Below are 15,392 nucleotides of genomic sequence, written 5' to 3'. Positions count from 1 at the left end.
CCGGGTACCAGAGATGGAGGCCCTACCCACTCTCCCTTCTGCCTGGCACGGCTACAAGCAGACAAGGAGGGGAGGGATCCTACGAGCCTTCCTCAGATGCAGCAACTCACTGGAATAACTGAAAACATGCCCAACTGCTGCATTTGCAATCATGGTGTCACCACGAAGGATCTGAGTCAGGGGCAGCCAGTAGAACAGACACATGCGGGGTCTAATGTGGCTCTTTTCTCCCAGCGTGTAGTCCTGTTCACCAACCAGGACGAACCTTCAGGCCCCAGCCTACAGGGAGGTGTTTCTTAAATCAGGGAGCTCATGCTGAGAAGCAGAAAATCCTATCTTTTGAATGTTTAGCAAACTCCAAGAAACTTTTGAAGCTGGTGAAAGGACGGGGGAAGCATCCCGGAAGCTTGCTTCCATCATGCCTGGCCCAGGGAACTTAGCAGCCCCTGTGATCTCTGGGATGCTGCATCATTTTCCTGTCTATGGTCCTTGTGTTAGCAGCACTCGAAACTGAATTGGCTTCTTGGGCTAAAACACTTCGTTATAGTTATTTAGTGTGCGCCTGCTTAACAGATGAATCCTCATGAAGTTCCTAATGAGAGAAGATTCCGCACCCCCGCCCCTGCCAGTTGAGCCTAGGAAGACGAAAGACAACGACTTGGCCACAGTTGCCATGTACCAGGTCTTAAGTATTCGCCTATGCAAACTTTGCTATCCCTTAACTGGTGCTCAGTGCACTTAGGTGAATTGGCCAATGACCACACAGCTTCTAAGTGGCATTGCGAGATTTGAACCCACGTGGTTTTGCTTCAGCATTGCCACCTTTACCCACTGACGATCTGCAGGTAACTGGTGGAAGGGAGTAGCAGAAAGGAGGCTTCATTTCACAGAGTCCCTGTTCCATGGGGACAGCATTACAGCCGTCCTCAGGGGAGCACATCTGGAACCATGGCCAGAGGGCAGCCAGTTGTGACAGGGAAGCTGTGGAGACAGAATGGGCTGAAGTCGAAATCTTGGTGCTCCTGAAACTGGCGGCCTAGAGTCCTGCGAGGGGGCGTGTTGGGGTTAGATAGCTCATATATCCATGGTCACCCCAGGTACACACAGGATGGGGATGCTTGATTCTATTTTTAAAACGCCCAAAGCTTAGGGCTTTGACAGTGCTGTGGAGGTTGGCTTGCTACAGTGGTACCAGGTAGAGCACTGGCAGCTGAGTGGGCAGGGCCCACGGGAGGCTTCTGGCTAAAGCCCAGAGAAGCTGCTGTTCCACCTTCATAGCTTGGATGGGAGGTGCCCTCTACACCTGTCTTCCCGTTCCTTCTCACCCCAAAGGTCCAGGGAGGAGCGGCATGAGCATAACGGAGGCACAGTGTTCAGTACTGGCTCCCGGGGATGATGGGGAGGCAGGGCGTCCCCTTGCTCCACGACACCTGGATCCTCTGTCCTGTCTCTTCTTCATGGGTCCATCTGTCTCCAACTTTCATATCCATGTGTGGTCTGAGCTGGGAGGGAGCCCAGCAGTGGTCATTTTGTTCACCCCTCATGAGAGATGGGTAAGGTGAGGCAGAGGGATGGGTAAGGTGAGGCAGAGAGGGAAAGAGACCCACCGAGCTCATGCAGGTGTCAAGGGACAGAGCTGTTCAAAGTGCAGGTGTCTGACTTCCAGTCCAGACCTGCTTGCCTGAAATGGCCTCAGCCCCAGGCTTCTCTCTTCATTTAGACTATATATGAGGCCCAGGACCGCTATGGACAGATCCAACACAAAATAATGGACTTACTTAAAACACCATGAGTTGTTTTTGTTTTTGTGTTTTTGTTTTGCTGTAACTCAATTGTTAGACTCTCAAGCATGAATGGATGACTGGCTTAGGGAAGCCCAGGGGCAGACGCCCCTGACTTAGATGAAAGGAACAAATCTGCGTTTGGACGTCTCCAAGTGCTCTGCATCTGACTTGCACCCTGCCAAATCTGTTTTAGAACCTTAAGTGATGTTTCCTCCTCCCCCTTCCTCCCTTCTCCCCTCCATTCTTTCCTGAACCCCAGTCCCTCATTCCTCATCTCCTGTTGCCAAACATTTGTTTGATAGGACCAGTTGGTGCCTGTTGCAGGGCTTTTTAAAAGACAGAGTCTCATGTAGCACAGGCTGGATTTGAACTCTGTATGTAGCCAGTGATGACTTTGACTCCTGAGTCCGCTGTTTCTACCTCCTGAATACTGGAATTGTAGGTATGTGCCACCATACCCTGTCTATGTGGTTGAGGGGAGGGCTGCCCCATGCCTGGAGCATGCTGGGCAAGCACTCTATCAACTGAGCTACATCCCCAGTTCCTGGCAGTTCTGGCAGTTGTGTTCTTTTGTGAATTTATTAACCATAGCTTTTGAGGAGGCCTGCAAAAAGAAAGGAATATTTATATAGTTTGTACAGGATGCTGAGCACCCAACCAGTACCTGGATATGCCAGTACCTGAACTACACTCTGGCCCACTACAACGAGACTGGCATTTTATTAAAGTGCCCATAGGTATCAGAGTAGCTTCTGCCCTACTCTGTAAGGGCTTGACACAGAAAGGCTCAGGAAGGTTTGCAGGCCATATTTCCACTTTCCCCAGGAAGTCTCCTCCCACAGCCCAGACTGACCAGTTAACCTGGACCCTTGTTTGCACAGAACCTGAGGGTGCATCAGCATCCCCAATGGGTCATCATCTCAGGAAGCCAGCCTGCCTTCTCACCTGGGAGCAGCCGTAGGGCGTGGTGAATCACACTACCCTTTGCCTCAGCACGAGGTTGGCCTGCTAGGAGCATAGCCTGTGCTTACCCTCTCTCCTTCTTCTGCAGGGTTCTCAGAGTGGACTGAAGCCTTAGCAGGAACATGAGTGAGGACACGGTGCCCGAGGCGGCCTCCCCACCACCCTCTCAGGGGCAGCACTATTTTGACCGGTTCTCTGAAGACGACCCTGAGTACCTGCGGCTTCGCAACCGTGCAGCCGGCCTGCGGCAGGACTTCAACCTCATGGAGCAGAAGAAGCGTGTCACCATGATCCTGCAGAGTCCTGTGAGTGGGCGGGGGCAGGGAGGGATGCTTCCCCAGAGGCCTGAAAGACCAGCGGCTCCTCTTCCCTCATTTGGGATCTTGGCAGTTTAGGCTTGCTGAGTGAGATGGGCCTGGCTTTGTGCGTGTTTGATTTCCACCCCCCGCCCCCATCCCCCATCACTGGCCAAGGGCAAGCCTGGAGGTGTGCGTAAATTCTGGTTCAGAAAGTGGCAGAGAGACAGGACCCTTGCCCCAGTTTCCTATGCCACAGCTGAACTTCGGTTTCCAGTCCTCCTTTCCTGAGACAGGCCACAGATAGGACTGTGTAAGCTGAAGGATGGGCCGCCATGGGGCTGCTCTGGGGTCCCCTGTGCTGAGTAGCACGCGGTATCCTGCTCACTTTAGAGCAAGTAGAGCCTGAAGGTTCATCCAGGATTGAGGAGGAGAGATAAGAGGAGCAAGGGATCAGGAGCCAGCCTGACGTGGATGCCTCTGAGTCTCCAGACCAGGGTGGGTTGGTGCCTGCCTCCCAGGCAGGCAGGACACTGAAAAGGCAGATGGCTGAGGAGGCAAGAGTGCCGCTGAACCTTGGGTAGAGGAGAAAAGCAAAGGAGAGAGAGAGAGAGGTGGAAGAGTGGGAGAGGATAGCCCTTGGGGCTCTGTAGGACACAGGCTGGCAAGCCCAGGGAGGAAGCTGGCATCTCCAGGGCCTTTTTAGAATAGGGCACCCCATGGTCTGTGGGCAATTTTCTCCAGAAGCACACAGAGTGTTCAGAAGAATGGGAGGGAATGAGCCTAGAGCCTTCATGGCACGTGCCAGGGCCCTGGAGGGAGAAGACAGCAGGTGCTTAAAGACCTTAGGGTGAGATAAACCCTAGGCACCCAGAGAATCACCAGGGAGGGGCAGCAGAGTAGAGCAGCACAAGCCATGGTCAGTGAGTGGGGCAGGGTATGGGGATACAGGACCCTTGCTTCTTTAGGCTCCTCAGCATCATATAGTTCCTGCCCTCTTCATGTTTCCTCCTGCCAGCTGGCCAGTGGGATAAGAAGCTCACGGAGCAGTGGGCTGAAAGCCCGAGCTTAACTTAGTACATCTCAGTGGAAGCCATGGCAGAAGTCCTCTGCTCCTCCCGAGCAGAGCCCTGGGTGTGCTAACGCGGAGGGAGGGCAGCACACTTCCTCATGCAGTTAATTCTCTCTGAAGTCAAGTCTTGCTATGCCTGGTATGGCCTTGGCCGTCACTCATATAGGAGGGAGCTGGACTCTGGACTACCGCCCCCCCCCAGAGAAAAGGAGGGTCCCAGGTCCACTACCAGAGTCTCCTTGATTACCTAACCAGCAAAGCTGAGGAGGCACCTGAGGGCCTAGTGAGCCTGCCTCTGGGGAGCCCTCAGGCCCTTAGCCCTTACTGAAGTGCTGGGAGACCAGCCCCCCCACCCCCACTCCCACCCCCACAGGAGCAGTGGCCTGTGAAGGAGCTGCAGGAGGGGACTGGGTGGAGGTCATCTCCTGTGCAGAGCTCAGGGACCAGCACCAAGGGACTTGCTGTGCCCTCAGCTCCTCGGGACCTGCAGGGTCCTCAGTCCTGTGAGGAGCTGGGCACCCATCAGCCTCTTGTGAGGACCTGCTGGGTCCTCTGCCCTCCATAATGAGCTGGCCACCAACCCCGCCCCCCCCCCTCCCTGGCCTGCTGCAGTCTTTCAGGGAGGAGCTGGAAGGCCTCATCCAGGAGCAGATGAAGAAGGGCAATAACTCGTCCAACATCTGGGCCCTACGACAGATCGCGGACTTCATGGCCAGCACCTCCCACGCAGTCTTCCCAGCTTCTTCCATGAGTATGTGGGCGTCTGGGTGTCTGCCAGGAGCAGAGGAGGAGCAGGGAGGAGGGAGGGAAGGGAGGAGGAAGCACCAGAGGCAGCTTGGTTGCTAGGCAATGGCCAAGCTGCAGTTGCATCAGCAGGCCCGAGCAGAGAGATGCCTGGCTCTGCCTCTGATGTTGCTGTGAATTAAAGGCCCACAGGAGAACTGTTCATGGTGCCAGGAGTGGGGAGGCCCGAGGTGACTTCAGGGGGTGAGAAGAGGCGAGTGGAGCCAGGAGACCAGCCGGGATAATGGCTGTTGAGCAGTAAGAGGAGCTAGGGGCTGTGTGTGGGTTCCCTTCCGGGACTATGCAGCTCTGCCCACAGCCCTAAAGCTGCCCTCGCTCCATATGACTCAGATGTATAGGGTAATGGCTGGAGCTAAGTAAAACATCTGAGAAAGAGAAGTCAAAACATATACCACTGTGTTCTGGGAACTCTAAAAATCATTGTTTTATTTTGATGTATCTTTTCCACTTTTTTCTTTTAATAGAGTTTACTGAAATCAAGAATATGAATAGATCATACGTAATTTTAATGGTATAGCAACTAAATTTTTGCACCATAAGTATGATTTGGCGATATAAGTTTTGTGGATGAGTGCTGTTGAATCAGTTGCTCCTTACTTTTAGCTTTTGCTATTATGAAACACAATGGGGTAGACATCCTGGTAAATAAATCTGATGTTCTATGCACAACTGTCTACTAAAGATAAATTATAATTAGACAATAATGAATCGACTGAGCTGCCTTCTGAAGACAAATTGTAAGAATTGCTAAAGGAATGCAAATATGTGCTTGAAGACACATTGTACAATGCAGAGTGTGCCCTCCTGGGGAAAGAGACCTGCCAGCCTTGCTCTCAGCAGAGTGTGGTGGGCCCCGCCCCCCCGCCCCCCACCCCCCACCCCCAGTTTTATCTTAGACTGTTAGTTACCATTTCCTTTCCCGGAGACAGGCTGTACCTAGAACTTCATCTGTGCTTTTTTATAGCAAAATGTTTTTGCCCATACTTAGCCAATTTTCCTACTAGTGTATTTTGAATAGGTTTTTCAAATCTTTAGAAATATTCAAACTGGGCGTGGTGGTGCACGCCTTTAATCCCAGCACTCGGGAGGCAGAGGCAGGCAGATCGCTGTGAGTTTGAGGCCAGCCTGGTCTACAAAGAGAGTCCAGGACACATGTCAAATTATATTACACTTATTTTTTCAGTTTCTCTTTTGGCTTTTAATTTTGTTCACAGCGTTTTTTTTATATTGTAGAATATATTTTTATAGAACAGAGCCCTCTGTTATTTTCCATGTGTCCCTGCTTTAGCCACATGCCTAGACAGTAGGACAAAGGGCCATAGTTAGTCACCAATTTATGTTAACTTCTTGCACAAATGTATTCTATAAAGAAATTTTGGAGTTATGTATGCACCATGATGTGAGTGTGGAGGTCAGACAGCAGCCCACAGGAGTTGTTTCTTTCCTCCCACCACGTAAGTCCCTTGTCGCAAGCACTTTTACCTATTGAGTCCTCTTACTGGCCTTGAGTTTTTGTATATAGGAAGTCACATAATCTGCAATGCTACCATTTTACCTCTGTCTGCTAGCACTTTGCCTTTGGGCTTATTTTTTTCTAGTTGGCTGGGTTTACTCCCAAGGCGTTAGATGATGTTTAATAATTTGCCTTGTATCTGACTTTAATGGAAATTCACCACAGAGTTGGAGATCATTATTCCTTATCATGTTGAGAAAATGTCTTTTTCTTCTAGCTCATCGCAACTCTTTCTCAGAAATAGATTTTTAGGTTTATAAAATGCATTTGGGGCATTGATTCTTTTCTCTCCCTTGAGCAACTGTCACAATGAGTTATAGTAATAGATCTCTGAATGTTGGAATATGCAGAATTTTGAGATACATGAAATAAATCACCTCTAGGCTCTGTGTGTGTGTGTGTGTGCGTGTGTGTGTATATATGTATGCATCTGACATGGGTGCTGGCAACTGAGCTCAGTCTCTGCAATACCAACACCTGCTCCTGACAGCTGACGTGGCTCCAGCCTTGAACTTGTCTGCCTTCCTCTGCTCCCCTAAAGTTCATAGGCAGTGACCATCATGGCTAAGATGTCGGAGGTGCCCATGACCTCCTACATCTGGGGTGCTCTGGGGACAAGATGTCTAGGCCCCTACCCACTGGGGCCCGTTTCCAAGTCTCTCAGCCCTTTCCCTCAAATTCCTAGAGAAAAGCAACACATGCCTTCATGGCGGCCTGTCCTAATAGTACCAGATGTGCGCCACCAGACACTGCAGCTCTCTAGCCAGCCTTGGCTTCTGGGGTCTGTGGCTCTCAAATGTGAGTTGGCAGAAAATTGAAGAACTTTCTTTCTAGATGATGTGACTTTCTATATGTCCTGTATCCAAGCCACATAATAAGTCCTGTTGCACGGTTACTCAAAACACAGCGACAGCAGGCCTTCTGGCCAGCACTTCTCCCCTAAAGCTGTTGCTGACATCTCTACGTATTCCTGCTCAGAAACTTTATTCCACATTTACTCAGTGCCCCTACTTGGGGTTTATGGCAGCCTTGGCATTCCAGGAACACTTTGTTCACAGCTTTGAACCATGATGGGGCTTTGCTTATTTTGTTGCCTCGAGACAGTGTCACATGTAGCCCAGGCTGGTCCAGGGTCCTCCTGCCCCCACTTCCCAAGTGAGTGCTGAGATTACAGATATGTGTCACAACCTCCTGATTTTATGTAGTGCTGGGATCAGACCTAGAGACGTGTGCATGTCAGGCAAGCACTGAACCACCTGCGCTGTGTCCCACCTCTTGGCATAGTTTTCCTCCAGAAGCAGCCCCAGTCTCATTCAACTGAGCAGACAGCTTCGTAAGCCACACATGTCCACTCTACAGCTTTTCTTCCTCCATGTGTGAGTCAAGGGCTGTCAGGCCCTCAGGCAGGTGTCTCCTGTACAGTGGCAGCATCAGTCAGTGAGATCCAGAGGGACACAGGACAAGGACCAGGCTGGCTGGCGGGGACTCCTGTCCTCAGGGAGATGCACTGTCCCCTCCCATCCCTGCAGACTTCTCCATGATGACACCCATCAATGACCTCCACACTGCCGACTCCCTGAACCTGGCCAAGGGGGAGCGGCTCATGCGGTGCAAGATCAGCAGCGTCTACCGCCTCCTGGACCTCTATGGCTGGGCGCAGCTCAGCGACACCTATGTCACGGTGAGGAGCAGGTGCCCTCTGCCCATTCCCCATCCTCCTTTCCCCACAAAACCTGAAGGGAAGACTCCTGACTCTTAGCACAGCTAAGTGCTGTTAGCGGTTCTTGCTTAAAATCCACTCACCTCTTTGAAAATTGCTAACCACTGTGGTCGACAGACTAGACAACCTGCCCAGTGTGTACCTCTTTGATGGGAACCAGCTCCTGTATCCAGGACTGTTCCTAACTGTGTGTGGTTTCCTCTGGAAACTCTGCTTCTACAGTTTAAATAAAAACCAAACCCATGTCTTGTCATGTCTCCATGGAGGAGGGTTCACTGGAGGAGGCCTTGGCGCACTGAGGTGAAGGAGGAAAGGATTTAAATGGTGCCCTTGAAACTATCCCTCTGCTTCTCTGCGTGGCTCTGAAATGCCTATCTGTCTTCCCCTAGCTGAGAGTGAGCAAGGAGCAGGACCATTTTCTGATCAGCCCCAAGGGGGTTTCCTGCAGTGAGGTCACAGCATCTAGCCTGGTAAGTATTGTCCAGCATCAGTGCTGACCCTTACTGAGGCAACAGTACCCGTCTGACCCTTGGGACAGGTCATCTCCACATCAGCACCTACTGCTCTGTCCCTTGTGGAACTTACACTTGCCCTGGGCAAAGATGCACGGGCACAGTGGGTACCTAGGGCATGATGCAGCCAGCATGCAGGCTGGGAGGGAGGAGGGGTTGGGAGGTGTCCTGGAGTCCCGTGTAGACTGCGGGCTTTAGGTTAGACCACAGGTCGTAAGGAAGGCTTCCTTGGACAGGGACACATTGGAACAGGGGCACAAGAGACTTGCAAGTGTGGCTTAGCATTTGGAATCTGGAGGTGGAGGCAAAATGTGTTTCCTTTGCTCACGGATTGCCTTGACAGGGGTGTGGAGGCCAGGAGCATTAGGACGACTGCTCAGTGCTCGCTCGTTCTGTGATCTATGAGGGAAAGGCTGGGCTTGCGTGCTTAGTGGGCCTTGTGATCAGCTGGGTTGGCATCTGAGACTGAATATGAGGAGCCGGGGCGGGGGGGAAGGGGGTTGTTCCCTGAAGCAGAGGCAGTTGGCATTTGGCTGCAGTGGGTTCAGAAGCAGTTTGTCCCCAAGATACAGGCTTGAGGAGGACCACCACCAGGAGGTGGTCTGGAGTGTGGGCAGATGCTGCAGACTGGTGGGGGTCACCAGCAGGAGGTGGTCTGGGGTGTGGGCAGATGCTGCAGACTGGTGGGGGTCACCAGCAGGAGGTGGTCTGGAGTGTGTGCAGATGCTGCAGACTGGTGGGGGTCACCAGCAGGAGGTGGTCTGGGGTGTGGGCAGACCCGGGGCTGCTGTGTATGGATGTGAAGCTCTTACCCTCAAAAGGGGGTGTGGTGGATAAGGGAGAAAGGAGGAGGTGATGTTACCCGGGTGCCACTCCTTGCGCTATCCTACTAATTGGCCTCTTTTATAAAGTTGCACAGCAGCACAGTCTGAAACCCGTGTCTCTGGGGCCCGTGTCTCTGGGGCAGTCCTCAGACTTCTCCTCTACACGGAGGCATCAGATGGGCTGGCCACCATCCTATTAGGCTGAGGGGATTCTTGAATAACAAGTCACAGGTCTTGTTCACAGGAAAAGATGAGCCAGAGATAGTGGCCTCCACAGAGAGGGGCCTCCACAGAGAGGGGCCTCCACAGAGAGAGAGGGGCCTCCACAGAGAGAGAGCGGCCTCCACAGACAGGGGCCTTCACAGAGAGGGGCCTCCACAGAGAGGGGCCTTCACAGAGAGAGAGAGGGGCCTCCACAGAGAGGGGCCTCCTCAGAGAGAGAGCGGCTTCCACAGAGAGGGGCCTCCACAGAGAGGGGGAGCCTCAGAGAGGGGCCTTCACAGAGAGGGGCCTTCACAGAGAGAGAGAAGGGCCTCCACGGAGAGGGGCCTCCTCAGAGAGAGGCCTCCTCAGAGAGGGGGATCTGACTGGGCCACTTTGAGGAACTGGAGAATCAGACTGAGAATAAATGCTTGTTTTAAGGAGTGTGAGCTGGGGGAGCCACTGTCATACCCAGCCAGCATCAGGCCACTCTTGAGACAGGTTCGCTTTGTAAAACTCACTCCACAGAGGAGTTTGCAGTGGGGTCTGTTGGATGTCAGCACATGATGCGCCTCTCCCCACACCACAATGCCTCTGTCTTTTGGTCCTCCATTTGTCTGTGGCTTTTTGGGCATGGGACGTGGGGCCATTTGTGGAGCTGCCTTCAGGGTTAGAGTCTGGGTGTCATAGGTGCTTCTGTTTTGAGGGCCAACATTACAGTGAATTGGCGGGGGCACGTGTTTCAAAACAGGGCTTCTCTGTAGTTTTAACTGGCCTACACTTACTTTGTAGACCAGGCTGGATTTGAACTCACAGAGATCCACCTGCCTCTGCCTCCCTGAGTGCTGGGATTGCAGGTGTGCACCACCACGCCCAGTTTGATTTTTTTTTAAAAAGAAACTAAAATATAGCTTGTTTGTGTGCAAGGAATAATTGTATCCAAGTGAGCCCGGGCTTGAAGGGTGGGGACCAGAGCATATGCTTGCTGAAGTGTTAGGACAACAGTTCTCAACCGTGTGGGTCAGGACCTCTTTGGGGTCACAGATTTCCTGCATATCAGATATTTATATTATGATTCATAACAGTAAGTAGGAACCAAATAACTTGATGGTTGGGGGTCACCACCACATGAGGAACTGTATTAAAGGGTGCCAGCATTACGAAGGTTGAGAACCACTGGGTTAGGAGGGCCTTGCCTCCGAATTCGGCTTTGTGTTGTGTGATTTGGGTACTTGAGGGGTGGGCCTTGAAGTGTGCTGGGAGGGCTGGTGGGGGACATCTTGAGGATGAAACATCCTACCATTTCTACACAGGAGGCCGCTTGTGATGTTCTCTCTCCCTCCCCCTTCCTCTTTCTCCCTCCCCCTCCGTTCTTTCTTGCTGTCTCCTTTACACACATATTGTGTGCGATGTTTCTTAGCCACCTGCTGGTCTCCTGGCATAGAAAACAGGCTAAGAGGGCGGTTTCTTTCCATTGGCTTTTTTCCTGTGGCTGGTGAAAGGTGTCCGGTATATCATTCTCTTTATCTTTGTGTGCTGCGATGTTTCAAAAATGAGATGGCTCAGCTTAGACATGGCTTCCTCTGGGAAGGTTTCTCCTGGCACTCAAGACTCCTCTCAGCTGCTTCTAGAAGATTCTATCACTGTCTCTCTTCTAGTTCATTACTCAGCTTGGGGGTCTAGGGGCCACAGCCTGGACATCATTTGGGAAATTGTTAAAAGTACCAATTCCTCTATGCTTAAAGTCTTATTTTGATAGCTCCCGAAGCAATGCATAATAAAATCAGCGCCACCCACCACCCCTCAAGGTTCACTGCAGGCAGGACTCCCCGTTGCTCTTCCCTAACACCAAAGCCAGTCATTACTCCTGTTGTCTGGAGCGGTGGACACGGGCTGGGGAACACTCTGGGCCCATGTGTGGAAACGGTTAGGAGCGCGCGGTCCGCCACTACGAGTCTGTTCTCCTCTTTACTGCCTAGATCAAGGTGAACATCCTGGGAGAGGTGGTGGAAAAGGGCAGCAGCTGCTTTCCAGTGGACACCACGGGCTTCAGTCTGCACTCAGCCATCTATGCTGCCAGGCCCGACGTGCGATGTGCCATCCACCTGCACACACCGGCCACAGCAGCGGTGAGTAGGGCCTCCCACCCAGTGCCAGGATTCCCATGGCAGCCCGTATCTCCTGAGGAGACATCATCTGGGGTAGCAATGCCATCATTTAAACATTCTGGGACGGGGGCAGCGAGATGGGTCAGTGGTTAAGAGCACTGGCTGCCCTTCCAGAGGACTTTGCTCCCATGTTCCCATTTTCAGCACCCACGTGGCCCTAGTCCCAGGGAATCTGACACCCTCTAGTCTGGCCTTCACAGGCACTGCAAGTATGTGATGTGCAGACAGGCCTGAAAGCAAAACATCTAGACACATACAAATAAAATAATGATTAAAAAATTTTTAAACTTCTGGCAGGATCTGGAATCAGGCCAGGAGAGCAGATGGTCAGTGAAGGACTTTGTTCTAGCTCTCCTTTCACGTACCAAGGTCTTGGTGAAAGGAGACGTGAGGAAAGTGCACTTCAAGGAATCTCCCACTCAGCCAGACAGCTGCATCCCCCACGTGTCCACCCACATGAGTGTTGTGGGGCTTTAGGGCTGCCCTGGCCCCGCACGCCCCAGACCTTCAGAGGAGAGGACAAGGAGCTGGAGAAAACTGAGCTCCAGGCAGCTGAGGTCTGGAGAAGGGTCCAGTAAAACTGGGAAGGAGTAGAGAGAGGGGCACATCACAGATGGCAGGTAGTGCCTGAGGCCACCTCTCCGTGTGTGCGGAGGACCCTGCATGGTCACTTGAGGAATGGAAGACTCTGGGCAAGGCCTTGAGCACCGTTTTCTTTTCTGCTGACACTAGACCACACACCTGTAGGGCAGAGCACATGGCTCTAGCACATTTCACAGGCCAGGAGGGCAGAGACCAGCCAGAATTGGGACCAAGACTCAGTGGTGTTTCTGTGTGGAGGGTCTCTGCAGTCTTGGGCTGATTTGGACCAGTGAGGCAAGAGGGGTGAGGCCCGTTGCACCCCACTATGCTGTTTGCTTTTAGTGAGAGATAGGGTAGGATGCTGTTAGCTTACTTTTTTTTTTTTTTTTTTTTTTTGGTGCTTTGGTGACACATTATGACCAGAATCAGCAGGATTGTAATGCACCATTCAGGAAAGTCAGGGCAGGAACCCAGGAGTAGGAACCTGAAGGCAGAAACAGATTCAGAGGCTGTGGAGGAGCTTACTGCTTACTGCCTTGTTCCCTAGAGATCTCTCAGCCTGCTTTCTTATAGCATCCAGGGCCACCAGCCCAGGGATGGCACCACCCACAAGGGGCTGGGCCCTTCCACATCAATCATCAATTAAGAAAACAGCCCAGAGGCCAGCCTGGTGGGGGTATTTTCTCAATTGATGTTCCCTCTTCTAAAATGGCTCCATCTTGTGTCAAGAGTTGACATAGAACCCTAGCCCACACAAGTACCGCCCCAGGTTTTAGTCCAGGATTCTAGCACTTATCCTGACCCAGGGCCACACTGATGGGGGGAGGGGGCGGTTGGTTGAGGAATATTTCTGCCACTCTTGCCTCCTCACAGAGTCACAGACCAGGAGCCTCCTTGGGTGTGCTCTGCTTAGCAGTCCTCACAGCTGTTGCAGTGATGTGCACATGTGATGGACCACACATAAAGCCCTCAATGGGAAAGCGGCCTGGCTGGTGCGGAATTCTACCTCCCCATGATTCTCCCACACTCCCTGGCCCCAGAGCAGGGCTGACCTGATGTGCTCTGAGGAGAGAGGGCCAGTGCCCCCTGGGGCCTGGGCTGCAGTTGCTAAGCAACTGTTGTTTCCATGTAGGTGTCAGCTATGAAGTGTGGCCTCCTGCCTGTCTCCCATAATGCCCTGCTGGTGGGGGACATGGCCTACTATGACTTCAATGGAGAAATGGAGCAGGAAGTGGATCGAATCAACTTGCAGAAGTGCCTTGGACCCACCTGCAAGGTTTGTTTCTGGGAGGGTGCTAGGCAGTGGTACTGTCCAAAGCTGACACCACAGGGCTGCGGAGACAGCTCAGTAAAGAGCTTGCTGTACAGGACCTGAGTTCCATCCTCAGTGCCCACATAAAAAGCTTCGTGTGGCAGTTATGGGCCTATAACACCAGTGCTGGGAGGCGGATCCCTTGGGCTTGTGTGGCCAATCTGTCTGACTGTGTTCGTGAACTCCAGGTTAATGAAAGACTGTATTTCTTGGCCAGGCATGGTGGCACACACTTCTAATCTCAAGCAGGAGGATCACTGTGAGTTCGAGGCCAGCCTGGTCTACAAAGTGAGTCTAGGACAGCCAAGGCTACACAGAGAAACCCCGTCTCGAAAAACCAAGAAAAGAACCAAAAAAAAAAAAAAAAAAAAAAAAAAAAAGAAAAGAAAGAAAGAAAGAGTCTCCAAAATCATCTGGTACAAAGAGGAGGGGGGGAGAGAGAGACACGGATGGACAGACAGACAGACAGACAGAGACAGAGGGCATTAACATCACAAAAGCAACATCTACTTATTGGAGAATATTTGTTTTATAGCTATTTTTTAAGGCTTATTTTGTGTGTGTGTGTGTGTGTGTGTGTGTGTGTGTGTGTACAATGGATGTTTAGGCCAGAAGGGGGCGTCAGAGCCCCTGGAGCTGGAATTGCAGGTAATTGTGAGTGGCCTGGTATAAATGCTCAGACCTAAACTTGGGTCATCTGCAAGAGCAGAAAGTACTTTCACCGCTGAGCCATCTCTCCAGCCTCCAAGTTTTATATTTTTAAGAAAGAAAAGAGATTTTTAAAAACCACTTCTCCTACACTGTTCTTTGATGTTGATGCGTTCTTTAAGGCTGTTCACACGTATTTACAAAAGCAGAAAATCGGTTCTCCTACCCCTCAGCAATGCACACTCAATGACTTTGTATCTCGTTATTTTCTCCATCAGTCAGACTACTAAAGCGCGCCTCATTTATGAACAGCTATAATTTATCTGAGCAGTCCTCTTTGGTTGAACCTTCCCAGGGTTTCTTTCCACTCCACCTCACACAACCAGGAGGAAGTCTTTCCAGCTAATCGCTTGACTTGAGGAGGCTCCCTTAGACACTTCTAGGGGACACACTTTATAAGTCTGACTTCATATAGTTCAATTGCCTCCCACAAAATTGTCCCTTCTGGCCCTTTCCCCGTGTCTAATATGCAGGCTGTTTCCCTACAGTCTCCCCAAATCTGAGGGCTATATTCATTAATCAGTTCCATGTTTTAGTTACCAACTACTAGCACAGAGTTGGGGTGCCATCTCAGACAGAGTTCCTGAGTCCCTGCCTCCCCATCTCCACCTTGGGGGCGGAACCCTGCTACTTCCCAGCAGCCTTGGGGTGTTCTCAGCAGTGTTGGGAGAAGGCTGAAATAGCGCGCCTCTGTGGGTGTGCTGATCTAAGGGAGGAGGCTCCTATGTGCTCCTTCTAAGCCTCTGGCACTAGAGGGGAAACTCCAGCTATTCTTAGCAAGAGAGGATGCGATGAGGCTCTGAGCCCCGAGGACTCAGCTCTCTGGAGGGACATTGCCTGGCTTCAACCTTGCCAAGGGTAAGACCAACCATGACTGTTTCTTTCAGAGAAGGAAGGAGAGCTTGATCCTTGGGGAGTCTCGATCTTGATCCA

At 51.7% G+C, this 15,392-nt stretch overlaps 1 protein-coding gene across 1 annotated transcript in view; it reads left to right on the top strand.

The window, feature by feature from the left end:
• Positions 1 to 2,816: 2,816 nt before the first annotated feature.
• Positions 2,817 to 15,392, top strand: part of Add2 (adducin 2) — a 32,339-nt gene continuing 19,763 nt past the window's right edge. The window contains exons 1-6 of the mRNA XM_051154855.1: positions 2,817 to 3,052; positions 4,728 to 4,866; positions 7,962 to 8,113; positions 8,542 to 8,622; positions 11,669 to 11,818; positions 13,572 to 13,715. Coding sequence (XP_051010812.1) covers positions 2,870 to 3,052; positions 4,728 to 4,866; positions 7,962 to 8,113; positions 8,542 to 8,622; positions 11,669 to 11,818; positions 13,572 to 13,715 — 849 coding nt within the window. The 5' untranslated portion in view covers positions 2,817 to 2,869. The remainder of the gene's footprint in view (positions 3,053 to 4,727; positions 4,867 to 7,961; positions 8,114 to 8,541; positions 8,623 to 11,668; positions 11,819 to 13,571; positions 13,716 to 15,392) is intronic.

The sequence above is a fragment of the Acomys russatus genome, chromosome 13 (genome assembly GCF_903995435.1).
Source record: "Acomys russatus chromosome 13, mAcoRus1.1, whole genome shotgun sequence".
NCBI classification, from domain to species: domain Eukaryota; kingdom Metazoa; phylum Chordata; class Mammalia; order Rodentia; family Muridae; genus Acomys; species Acomys russatus.
The sequence above is the reverse complement of the archived record's forward strand: the minus strand, read 5'-3'. Positions and strand labels throughout refer to the sequence as shown.